The 13387-nt window shown below is 39.1% G+C and overlaps 1 protein-coding gene across 1 annotated transcript in view; it reads right to left on the bottom strand.

Annotated features, from left to right (window-relative positions):
• Nucleotides 1-2044: 2044 nt before the first annotated feature.
• Nucleotides 2045-13387, bottom strand: part of LOC121309590 (WAS/WASL-interacting protein family member 3-like) — a 28463-nt gene continuing 17120 nt past the window's right edge. The window contains exons 3-9 of the mRNA XM_041242587.1: nt 11359-11491; nt 11116-11253; nt 10037-10234; nt 9433-9918; nt 6397-6555; nt 4464-4565; nt 2045-4053 (exon numbers count right to left, since the gene is read on the bottom strand). Of these exons, the coding sequence (XP_041098521.1) occupies nt 4013-4053; nt 4464-4565; nt 6397-6555; nt 9433-9918; nt 10037-10234; nt 11116-11253; nt 11359-11491 (1257 nt within the window). The 3' untranslated portion in view covers nt 2045-4012. The remainder of the gene's footprint in view (nt 4054-4463; nt 4566-6396; nt 6556-9432; nt 9919-10036; nt 10235-11115; nt 11254-11358; nt 11492-13387) is intronic.

Here is a 13387-nt window from a genome sequence, read left to right as displayed (position 1 = left end):
CCTTTGGGTATTCTTTATTTATGTTCACATTGTTCACATTGTTTGGTCTGCCATGCGAGCTTCTAATTTTGTATGTGCACAATATTTTCACACAATACTGTACTAGCAACAATCCTTCTCTTTATATACAATGTAGAGTGTGTCAATATATATATATTGCAGATTCAGACTAACTTCACTATAACGAACCCCCATGGGACCTGGAGAAAAGTTAGTTTTATCAGGGTGTTCACTGTAATAGGGTTTGGCATTTTTCTGTATCAGAATAATGACAAAATGGCAAATTTGAATTGAACATCAATATATAATACTTTTATGAAGATTCATTCACATTGATCAACATTTAAACGGTATTGTGGCAAGGTGCTTGTGTCACGTGTGTGGGTAACCGCACTGCAAGACAGAGAGACATGGGAGCTGGAGTTGAAACGCTGGCACAGGCGCGCAGGATTTATTAAACACAAAACAGAAAGTAAACAAATGGGTCATGTGACGCTACCAACGATGGCAACTCACAGAGGACACATGCAAAAGACAAAATAAAACAAAGTACAAAAACTACAAATAACAGGTGCCACACAGGGTGAACTCTAGCCTTACTGAACGAGGTATCCCGCTCCAGGAACCTGCTACACCTGATTGAGGACTGGCACAGCCAATCACTCACTTCCCTTCCTCTCAACCAAACCTATCAGGCAGCAAGTTTTAATCAAGTGCCCTTCTAGAAAAAAACATTTGATCAAACATAATTTCAAAAAGCACACAAAACAAACCCGTTTCCACATATAAAATTACACTAACACAAATGATCCCAGTATGAAACAGTAAAGAAATGAAAAAGTTAAGAACCTACACTTACATGCTAAATACAGTAATTACATGTCCATTCTCTTGAAAAAACTATCCAGCATAGATTGCTCCTCATGCCCGTTGCACTTGGTATGAAGATGACGGACAGGCAACGATTGCGTTCGTCATGCATGATTTGTACTACAATAGATAATCTTTGACTTAGCGTTATCTTTGAATTAGAATTAGACACTGGAGAAAGTTCAGTGTCAGTCAGTACTGAGATCGTTGTATCTGGGTCGATCCTGTATGTGATTGTTCTAATAGGGCTAATTTGCATTGAAAAGTTCAGGTCTTGCTGTTGGGATCGTTAAAAACGTGTCCGTTTTAAGAAAGGTTCGTTATAGTGAAGTTAGCCTGTATTTACAAAGTAATACAAATATACACTGAAAATGCAATTTAGATTATTAGTGTTTGTATGTCCAACAAAACCCAAAATAAGCTTTTCATTTACAGACCAATAATGTATGTTTTATAAGTTCAGACAGTCTGCATTTTAGATATTTATTTAATACAATGTTCAAATGACTTTAAATTCCTGGTGCATTATGTTAAAAACATCTCTTATCTACACAATGTAACTACTGTTAGTCATGGCCATATTTAGAAGAAGAGCTTCTGATTTTCGGCTTTAAACAGTAAAAACCCATAAAACACCCCTTGATACAAAAATAAAATCGGTGTATGTTTAATAAACAACGGAGGTGGTTACTCAATTCATGATGACTTTCCACTTTCCCTGTGAAAAAATAAATAGAAAACAACCTGCAAAAAAATACTTTCCCAGTGCAGTTGGGCAACCCCCCCTCCTTCTTGACTTATATCCTGTATTGATTCATTCTGAATACGGCCACCCTAACTACTGAGACTTAAAGCTGTATTACAGTTCGATAGGATTGATTCACACACTCGTGGACTTTAAAACACAATTGCAAATTGTGGTGAAATGTAAAAAAAATGCCTAAACACACAAAAAAAAACCCCCAGAAGAATATGCCCGTGACCATAAGGATTTTGTTGTGGATGACAGCAAAGGAAAGGAGGTACAAGTGTTTCAAGTATACATATTGTGACAGAAAAAAAGCAGCCAAGTATTTTGGAAATTAACCAAAAACAATAATTTTATACAGTATACATGTCGACCCCCCCCCCCCCCCCCCCCCCCCCCCCCCCCCCAAAAAAAAAACCAACAATTTACATAAAACTAAAATAGCTGAAAACAAGCACCGAAAAAATGAGATTAAACAAAACCGAAAAACAGAAGCCCTACTACTTATAAGCCATATTTGGTGTATACTTGAGTAAAGATAACCATGTAAACACTAATCCATTAGTATGACTTGTGTTCTTTGGTCTCATTTGCAGATTACTACATTTCTTGATGTTTTTATTCGCAAACCATATTTATAACTTGTAATTTGATTAGAACTTAATTGATAGTTAACATTTTTTTATTTTTTTGCTGTTGTTTTGAGCCAGCTTGGAATTTAACAAGGACGTCAAATCTCTCGTATACACAGAAATACTCTTAACAACTGGTTTGGGTAGTTGTGCATATACATTACATCAAAAATACACGATAATTCCCCAAGGGCAGCAGCTTAACATTTCAACAGTAGCAAAAAATATATATTCTTTACATAAAGTCTGAAAAGTAATTTTTAAACACCCTATAGAATTGATAGATTTTTTTGTTGCAATTACATACTTAAGCCAGGAGGGGGCTGTGTCTATAAAATACAATCCCAAAGGTTTTTTTTTCCCCAAAAGTGAAGGTAAATTTTAAAAATGTTTACGAGGAAGTGATTTTCTAAATATTCTGCACACGAGTAATTTGAGGTGCTTTCCATCCACATCAGTGACTTCTTGAGGAATCTGTTTACAAGCGCAGGGTGTTTCCTCGCTTGCGTTGGAGGAGACTGCACAAACTAAACAGATAATGTGAGTGATAAGAAATGAGCATAAGTAAAAGATACTGTACAGATACTGTAAAATCAAATAACTGGTCTCCAAAGGAGGTTATTATTTTTTATGGAATCTGGGCGATTTTAAAAGCAATCCAATGAAGGGCAGTGCCTCAGTTACAGTGTGGAAAGGGAGTTCCTCTCACAAATGTGACAGGCCAACAACACAGGTACGTGTGAATAATGTCAGGCTACATGCCAGTGCTGCCTCAGAATTCTGCCACAGTTTCACCCCTATACCAGTTTCTATTTCTGTACTGTTTCTTTTTATTTTTGAAATGCGTTCTCTGTACAGCAGGTCACTCATTGCTGAGAGTGAATACTTACATTTTTGCTTTTCTGGTGAGAAACATCAGCAATGATATCTGTTTTCCAGATGTACATTTTAGCTGAGTTTTTACATTTCAACACAGCATACTCACCTTCAGTAGAATAACTGTATATTATTTAATAGTAGTTGTATGTTACATCCTGTTTAATATATTTGAAATATTAACATTAGTCTCTATCACTGTATTGTATTTTAACTTCATAAATTACCCTTTACCATGTTCTTGATTATTCCACCTAGAATAGATCTGACAACCACCCCCCTCCAGGAAACTTGTTCACATGTTCATTCACAGACAGTAAATGAATACTAGTTTAATATAGCTAAGGGTCCCAAACCAAAATACAGGAAAGGACCATAAGAAAACACAGTGAAATCTCACACTCTGCACCCTATTCAGGTGATGCCTTTTAAACAATTTTTAAAAATCTATGTAATATTTATTGCATGTGTGTGCTTTAATTCATGATTTTGTCATTTGTGCGTTGCTTGTGTCAGAGTGCCTCACCTAATATATTTCTATTATGTTTTACAATCAAGAGTAACAAGGTGGATTAATTGATTATGAAATGACGTTGCATTGCAGGCTCTTGGGAGAATGGACAGGAATACTGGGTGGTTTAGTTCTGACACCTTTTGCTTGTTCTGTTCAGGTGCATGCAGTAATGCAAGGCATCTGTATAACACAGGAATAAGTAGTTCGCTTATTGGGGAAACCTTCAAAGCATGGGCTGTAACAGAAATGCAGCCTTTATAAAAATAGCAATTACACATTTTCAGATGATTATCTGAGACTCTTTCAAGGTAAGGACTGTCTCCTTGTTGCTATGGTGCAGTTTTAACCCAGTGTTTACACCACTGATGCTGTTCATCTCACCAGTGTTCTTAATGGAGGTGGCTTTGAGTTAACTGGAATAAAAAATAAACATTTATAAACATTAATATTTACATCCAATTCTAAATACAGTATGTAAAGAAGGGTTGAGTGATAGACAGAGAGAACATTTTAATATAGGATATAGCTGAAATTATAAAAATCTGATGTGAGAAATTTTGAGGGGGTTTGTTGCGCAACTCCACTGACATTGCCTTTTTGTTGAGCTCTTGGAAGTTTTCTTTAAACAATTAAGATGCACAATATGAACCATTGAAGGCAATTTCAACTGGTTTTCATGTTTAATATACAGGTTACATGCGAATGGTAGAGCATTCCCTCCAGAACACCACTGACAAACATGAGTGATGTCACTATTTCGCATCACTTTGCATGAATGTATCCACAGTTTTTACACTGCAGGGTTGCTTTTTTCTTACTGTACCTCTTGCCTCTTTGCTTGGATATATTCTGGGAAATGGCTTGTATTCCTCGGGTGGTGGAAAGTCATCCACTGAATGAAACTTAAATTTTGATTCAAAGTCATCTGAAACAGTTAAGGAAGAAACAAAAAAAACAGTTTTCATTCAAATCAAGCCAGGGGATAATCACAATACTGCGAGTCTCTACACATCGACAACCATAAAACAAATAATCATTGCAACTGGCACTATTTCTTGATGCGATCTTCCAGAAATTACCTGGACCCTTCCTATAAATCACATGTTAAGTTAACGTTCTTTGTGACGTTTTTATATATATATATATATATATATATATATATATATATATATATATATATATATATAGCGCTCTGGAAAAAATTAAGAAATTATCAGTTTCTCTGGTTTTACTAATTACAGGTATGTGTTTGGGTAAAATGAACATTTTTGTTTTATTCTATAAACTACTGACAACATTTCTCCCAAATTCCAAATAAAAATATTGTCATTTAAAGCATTTATTTGCAGAAAATGACAACTGGTCAAAATAACAAAAAAGACGCAGTGTTGTCAGACCTCGAATAATGCAAAGAAAATAAGTTAATATTCATTTTTAAACAACACAATTCTAATGTTTTAAAGTTTTTAGGAGGAGTTCAGAAACATTTTACATTGATGTTGGATGACTTTTGGCGCAAAAATTAAAGCAGCTCGGCTTTGTTTGATGGCTTGTGACCATCCATCTTCCTCTTGATCACATTCCAGAGGTTTTCAATGGGGTTCAGGTCTGGAAATTGGGCTGGCCATGACAGGGTCTTGATCTGGTGGTCCTCCATCCACACCTTGATTGACCTGGCTGTGTGGCATGGAGCATTGTCCTGCTGGAAAAAACAATTCTCAGAGTTGGGGAACATTGTCAGAGCATAAGGAAGCAAGTTTTCTTCCAGGACAACCTTGTACTTGGCTTGATTCATGCGTCCTTCACAAAGACAAATCTGCCCGATTCCAGCCTTGCTGAAGCACCCCCAGATCATCACCGATCCTCCACTACATTTCACAGTGGGTGCGAGACACTGTGGCTTGTAGGCCTCTCCAGGTCTCCGTCTAACCATTAGATGACCAGGTGTTGGGCAAAGCTGAAAATTGGACTCATCAGAGATGATCTTACTCCAGTCCTCTACGGTCCAATCCTTATGGTCTTTTGCAAACCTCAGCCTGGCTCTTCTTTGCTTCTCATTGATGAAGGGCTTTTTTCTAGCTTTGCATGACTTCAGCCCTGCCCCTAGAAGCCTGTTTCGAACCGTCCTCGCCGTGCACTTCACCCCAGCTGCCGTTTGCCATTCTTTTTGTAGGTCACTTGATGTCATCCTATGGTTGCTGAGTGACATTCGAATGAGTTGGCGGTCATCCCGGTCAGTGGAGAATCGTTTTCGCCCTCTGCCGGTCTGTAACTTTGTTGTCCCCAATGTGTGCTGCTTGACCTTGTTCTTATGAACCGCCATCTTTGAAATTTTAAGGATGGAAGCAACCAGACGCTGACTGTATCCCTCTGCCAGTAAAGCCAGAATTGAACCCTTCTTTTCCTCACTCAAAACTTTCCTTTTCAACTCTTTGGGCATGGTCAATAGTTATTTTTTGATTCCAATTACTTTTGAGGTACTACTAGCACTGTTTTGCCATCCAGCTGGTCCTATTGCAAGAGGATAGTGATGACCACAGGAGTGGTTTTTATACTTTTACTCATTAAATAAGATTTGGTTCAGGTGATCCCCTAATCAGTACATCATTCAGTAAAATGAGGTGTGCCTGTGTTGGAATTCAACAGACACTGGAACGGAATGGCTGCCATACATGTAGAGATGCTGATTTAAGAAAAATTTGCAGTAGTCTCTTAATTTTTTACAGAGCTGTATATATATATATATATATGCTTACCAAGGTTGTGCATCTGTCCATTTTTCTGCGGAGGAGGGGGAGGGGGAGGGGGAGGGGGGGGGGGCCAGTGAGGGGTAGCAGGGCTCTGATTCCGGCTGGACAGCTCTGTGTTTGGAGATCGTGCAGGTGGTGCTGGAGGAGGGGCTTGCCTTCCACCGCCTGCAGGGGAAAAACTTAAATTAAGACTGGATTGGAATAAACAGTGAAACCCAAATTCCGTAGCCTTGTTTTATTGGAATATACAGTGAAGCTCGAATTCCACAGCCTTACAAACTGACTAAATGTCATCAAGCATTTTGAAAAGCTCAAAAGGTAAATAGCCCAAACATGCCAGCTCTTCTGCAGGGACATTGTTCAGCCTCACATCCGTCTTTTGTGAGAGTGAATCTGAAACCATATGCTTTTCTTACAACTGGGTCAACCAAGGGCAGATATCCAATATTACACTTTAAACACAATATTACACAATATTACAATATTGCCGTTGATAGTGAACACACTTTAGAATTTGATAAGAGAGCTGAAGCTGCAGTTGATAGTGAACACACTTTAGAATTTGATAAGAGAGCTGAAGCTGCAGTTGATAGTGAACACACTTTAGAATTTGATAAGAGAGCTGAAGCTGCAGTTGATAGTGAACACACTTTAGAATTTGATAAGAGAGCTGAAGCTGCAGTTGATAGTGAACACACTTTAGAATTTGATAAGAGAGCTGAAGCTGCAGTTGATAGTGAACACACTTTAGCTTGTTGTGTTCTGCATTTAAAATGACAGCAATGTCAGTTACTTCTTGGAGATAAAAAAAAAAAAAAAAAAAATAAAACACATTTACCTGCCGAGTATTGAAACGTAAACATTACCGAATGGGTATTTACCACCTAGACCCCGAAACCTGAATAAGATATCTACGGCTTCTTAGTTCCGTTTTTAACCGTGAAACGATAAAACACCCCTCATACAAAAAAAATAAAAATAAATCAGTGCATAGTCAATAACACCAGAAAACACCACAAAAACACTCCCACCCCCCCTGTTCCCAGTTACTCAATTCATGTTGACCACCCCTTTCCCAGTTAAAATTAAAAAAAAAAAAAAAAAGGGCAATGTCCCTCCTTCCTGAATATCTAACATCGATTCATTCTGAATACTTTAAACCCGCCCCAACTACTGAGTGACAGCACATTCCTACATTTCTATTGGAGACTCCAGTTTCGAGATTTAAAACAAGATTACAATCAGGAATGGAGGCTTGTTCGTGGGGTTTAAAGCAGTACTACAGTTGATACAGAGGACTTAAAACAGAACTGCAAATTGTGACAAAATGTACAAAAATGCCTACACACAAAAAACCCAGAATGTTCCCGTGACCAAAAGGATTTAGTTGTGGAAGACAGCAAAGGAAAGGAGGTACAACTTAAGTGTGGAAGTACTGTCGAGTTACTACTATACATATTTTGACAGAAAAAATGCCTAAGCATTTTGGAAATTAACTTAAAACAATAATTTCACACAGTATATATATAAAGCAAAAGCCCAGAAAAAAAAAAAAAAAAAAATTACATAAAACTCAAATATCTAAAAATAATCACTGAAAAATGAAATTAATTAAAACCGAAAAACAGGAGCACTAGCTATTTCAAAAGCTATGTCACACTGAGCCGGTGAACCCCCCCGAGGGCATAAAGGGTCTGAGCGCCCAGACCTTAGCACCATTTTTCCTTTCAAGAACTGACCTGACAGGAGAGCCTGGTAACTGATAAGTACTTGTTGCTTATGACTATAATTTCCGCAAATGATTGTGTTTTACATAATTTATGCGATATTTCATTAGTGCTGTAACAGATTTTTTTTAATTCCGCGTATATTGTGCACCACAGCCTATTTGTTATGTCCCACAGTGGCCTTGTGCCCTGCGTGAAGCCAGCAGTTTGAGTCTCTCCTTCCCAGGGATCTAGAACATAAGTCGGCTGACTTTGTGCTCTCCCCCCCCCAGGCTACGTAGCTCCAGCTGGAGTTCAATTAAATTCTGTTTTTAAATTACGAGATGTTTATTTTGTGTACTGTAATTATGTTATTACTGTTTTCTGTGGAGAAATATTTTTCTCCTTTTGTATTTTCTATGTTTTATTTACAGAAACACACGCACAGCTGCTGGGCTCAGCAACACCGCGCTGGACTAAGATATGTGCTTCGGTTGAGATTGCTTGCAGGCTCACCCACAGTATCTTGCTGCTGTTTTGGGGACTGACCGTCACAGGCTTGGTGAGCAGCTTTGATATATCTTATTCAGGTTTCTGGGTCTTTAGGAGGTAAATACCCATTCGGTAATGGTTACATTTCTATTTCAGGGAACCAGGGTTATTATAATAAACCAACATTATTTGTCTTCCTGCAGCAGAACAGGTACTGTAAACAGCAAGAGCTTTCACACGGTGGTATTAGATCATCCCAGATTCATATCTGGGGCTTTGAAACCAGCTGGTAAACCTCACATTAAACCCCAGACATTTAAAAAAAAAAAAAAAAAAAAAAAAAAAACATTCCTGGTCTGTGTTAAATTTGTTGTTCCACAGCTTTTCAATTTAGATAAAGCATTTATTTCCTTGTTAACACTGCATGGTTCTGACAAGGCCTCGAGGTGAATTAATCTGAAACATACACCAATAGCTAGTTTCATGGCCCCAGATTGGCGCTGCTCTTGGACTACTATTAATTTAGGTGAACTAGTCCAAGACTAGTGCTAATCGAGGTCTGTTCTTCTGACACTTTTTTCAGCTGCGCCCCTTTCTGAATATCAGCTAACAGTGTATTCTGGCCTATTTGTCACTGTAAGCTCTCCCACCATCAGAATGTTTTTCTCAGACTCAGTCTTTGGGACACCATTACTGACAACAGCATGTATGCACAATAAATACATGAAAAAAAAGAATTATATAAATATATACAAATCAACTAAGTATTTACTGTAACAGAGCGTTCCTCCACCCTTGTTTACTTCTCTTAATGACACGATTGTCAGTCTGATTGCTAAATTACCTCTGACTCTTGGTACATCAGGTGGCCTCCTAGGAAGTCCAGCCACAGGAGGTGTGAAAGGGGGAGGAGGTGGGAGAGACATGCCTGACTTTGAGGTTTGAGAGGGAGTCGGTGGTAGCTTGGAAGCCATTGGAGAAGGTGTGTGTATATTACCCCCATTGCCACTAGAAGGCATGGGAGACGACCTGTTGCAGGAGGGCCCAAGAGATGAAAAGGGGGGAGGAGGTGGTGGAGGCGGTGGTTGTGAATTATGACTATCCCTAAATTGGTTATCATGGGAAGGGGGATGGGGAGGGGGAGGTGGAGGGAAGGAGAAACTCCCAGATGATCTGTCAGGGAGACCAGAAGGAGGCATAGCAGGAGGAGGAGGGGGAGGGGGAGAAGTTGAGGATTGATTCTGTAGCCTGGTGGGTTTGTTACTTTGAGGAGGAGGAGGAGGAGGAGGAGGAGGACCAGGACAGAAGGAGGAGGAAGTCCTCCCTCCTCCTTCACAGAACGATCCAGAGAGGACCTTTCCACCACCCCCACTCGCCTTGTCTCCCCACACCTCCACGTGTTCGGTGTCTAAACCATATCTGTCCCCCTCCCCCTGACCCCCTTCCACCTCCCCCTCCGGGTGCTAGCATGCTGGGTCTGACGGGGGTCCCTCGAGAAGCAAAAGGTGGATCCAAAGGCTTTGCTGGCCTGGGAGTCTCGGCTGCAATGGAGGTGGTGGCAGCGGGTCTTGCGTTATTGCTGCCTGGGACAGGAAATCTTTGTGCTTGCTTTCTGATGCCACCAGGCGAATGGGCTGGTCTGGAAACTGAAACAAGTGGAAACTGAATAGGGTATTGTATCAAAGGGTCATTAACCACATATACTTAAGGCATTTGTCAGCAAAAACAAACAATATCTTAACTTAAAATATATTATTTTATACTGGTAAAAATAGGTGCTTTGGAAGTTCAGGACATCTGCTTTATCAATTAATAAAACTAATTTGTGATATCAGAAAGACACACCCAAACCCTGTGTGACGGGGTACACCCTGCCCCTGTGTGTATTTTGTATTATTACTGTTTTACTGTATGGTTTAGTGTGTAAAAACACAATGTTTTATTGTTCATTATTTTACAGCACGGATGGGGTCAAAATTCCCCATCCATGCTAAAACTTGTGCAGAATGTGACCGTCTCCAGATGGATTGATTTATTACTAATTTGGAGACGGTCACATGTATAAAAGCCTGCAGCTTTGGCTGATCGAGGTTGGTGTGTTCAGAGGCAGAACGGGAGTCGTGAGTAGAGAGAAACCTAAAGTAAACCATTGCTACGCATGCTGGGTATAAACCAACACAATAATTGTTTGTTCTGTATCTGTATTGTCTGTTTATTTTGGCCACTGTGCCGTTTTGTTTTTTAAAGTGTTTCGTAATTGTTTAAACCTTTTATTTATTATTATTAAACGTGCAGCAGGGCTTACATACCCCAGTGCTGTCTGAGTGGTAATTACTTCCTGGTCTGACATCACCACACAAGCCATCGTGTCACACCCTGTCACACTGCACCTCTATAATATTCTATAGTGTTCAAATCACTATACTATACAGAATATTAGAACCCAAGTACTGTACCTTGCACACCTGCCACATATGAGCATATGTGTGCAAATGACAGTAACCGGAGATGAGTGGATAGTGCTTACCGGGACTGTCTCTCTGTCCTGCAGGTCTCAGGACAGGGAAGCCTCCAGCAAACAGGCCTCCCAAGGGGACTGCAGGAGCTGCTCCTCCCCCTACGGGACCTGCACTGCTACCTGCATCTCGAGCTGCACCTTTAGCTGCTGAAAACCAAACAAACTATATTAACTGCTTTTCTTTGGTTTTTATTTCACATTTTCATGAATTATCGTTAATAACCCGATAAGCTTGAAAAAATGTTCACATACTGTTGATCGCTGGTGCACTACGATCGTTGATTTGAGTCACTTTTTTCAGACGCCCCCCTTTCTGAATATCAGCTAACAGTGCATTCCGGCCTTTCTGTTCATCTCGCTGTAGTTTTGGTGGCTCACTATTGACCTGTAGGGACAATATTAGAAATATGCTGTAAAACTCCACGTTGCAGAAATTGAAAAAATAAGTTTTCTACTACCTCATTTGAATTCTTGAGGTGCAACAGCAGCAGTTCTATTAAAAGACTCTCTTGGGGTCTGAAAAGCAATTACAATGAAAAACTGACAGCAAGAGCACTTATGACTGATTGCTCATAAAATGAAAGCAACTGAAAGCTCATGCACATGAGGACCTTGTGACACTAGTTATTAACTTCAGTAACTAGGAAGCCTAAACTGTGTGCATATATATATATGCTGTCTTCAGCACTGAAATAACTACTAACAATCTAAACCCCAGTGTAATCTTTACCACATTTCATGGAACAGTTCTGATTAGTCAGTCATTCAGTTCTGGGGAATGGGTCAAGGGTCATGGTCCTGCCCACTGGGATGGTTTTACACCCCCCCCCCCCCCCCACATATTCTATATGGTTAATCTGCACCTACTGTATCACAGCTCTGTATTCTGCCTGCCTGCTAATAAGTCTTTTTTTTTAGCAAACCAATTGTGAAGCTGTGCTGCACTGGGCTACGGATATCTGTGTAACATTCAAAGAGTAACCTAGCCTCATTCACTAAACAGATGTAAATGACCAGAATTACAGTAGTTAGAACATTTTGAGTGCTGAGTGCAGGCACTGTGGTATGGGAAGTGTCCTGGGATACTGCCGTACAGGTTATTCTCAGTGTGACGATTTTACTTTAAGTTTGTATCTTACAACATGTACATGTGGTGCTTGCACTGAATTAGGAATCTAATCAGAGCAACTTGAAATCAGACCAATAAGATACTTGTTATTTTTAGGTCATGTCTAACCTCGAAAGCTTCATAATACACTTTAACTATGTTGTGTAATCGTGCCCTTGCCTGTAATTTGTCTAGTTAATTACAGTGACTTCACAAGTATTACAATAAGGTAACCTATTTCTTCACAAGTTTTTAACTTATGTACTCTAACTTATGTACTGTAAGACTGTAATTTAGATTCATGTGCAGTTTCTTTTTAATGTGGTATATGAAAATCATTCCAACATTACCAATATCAGCCGACCAGCTGAGATAGCTCTTGTTAAAGCAGACTGCACAGAATACAGTGCAGGATTGTATTGTTGCCGTAGCATCTCAGCTAATTAAGGGCCTTTGACTTAGTGTTTGTGTAAACATGATTTGGAAGGGTGTTGTATCAGCTGTTTTAAAAGGGAGTGGGACTGTAATTGTCAAGCTGTCTAATTGCTGACATGTGTCTCTTTTGACAACAGTTGGGCTTTTCTTTTATTTTAATTTGTGTATGTCTTGGAATGCCCTGGAAACCCAACACCACGACTTTCATCTGGAGAAGCCCCTTCCTCCCTTTTTGTATTTTGTAATTTTGTTATTTTCAATTTTTATTTTCTATATATATTTACTGAGTATATAAGTGTAGGGAAAATAAACTTGCAACAACTTTGATTGAAGCATCATTTGTTTTATTTGGTATACCAAAGCAATCCAACTGAACAGCATTAATTGTGACTTTCCTTGCACGCAGACAGACTATTAGAACAAACAGATCAGTCCAAGTGCACAGATATTTTTATCCCTACTTCCTCTTTCAATCGTTCTCCAGAGAACATGCAAGCTCAGTCAAACAGTGTGAGCAAAGTTTATAACAGCTTAAAAGAAATAAGTCTTATCTTGTAAATCTAAAAGTATTAAAACATTTCAGAATCCGAAATACCTGTATCAATGTACCTCCGTCTACATAAGTTATTTGCTGTAAAGTTAATTTACACTTTAATGTATGAAACAACTTTACGTATGCTTTTCAGTACATTTTGAGCTGTAGTCTCAGTAAACTTAATATATCTTACTGGGAAAGAA

Source organism: Polyodon spathula, chromosome 3 (genome assembly GCF_017654505.1).
Source record: "Polyodon spathula isolate WHYD16114869_AA chromosome 3, ASM1765450v1, whole genome shotgun sequence".
In the NCBI taxonomy this organism is placed as follows: domain Eukaryota; kingdom Metazoa; phylum Chordata; class Actinopteri; order Acipenseriformes; family Polyodontidae; genus Polyodon; species Polyodon spathula.
The sequence above is the reverse complement of the archived record's forward strand: the minus strand, read 5'-3'. Positions and strand labels throughout refer to the sequence as shown.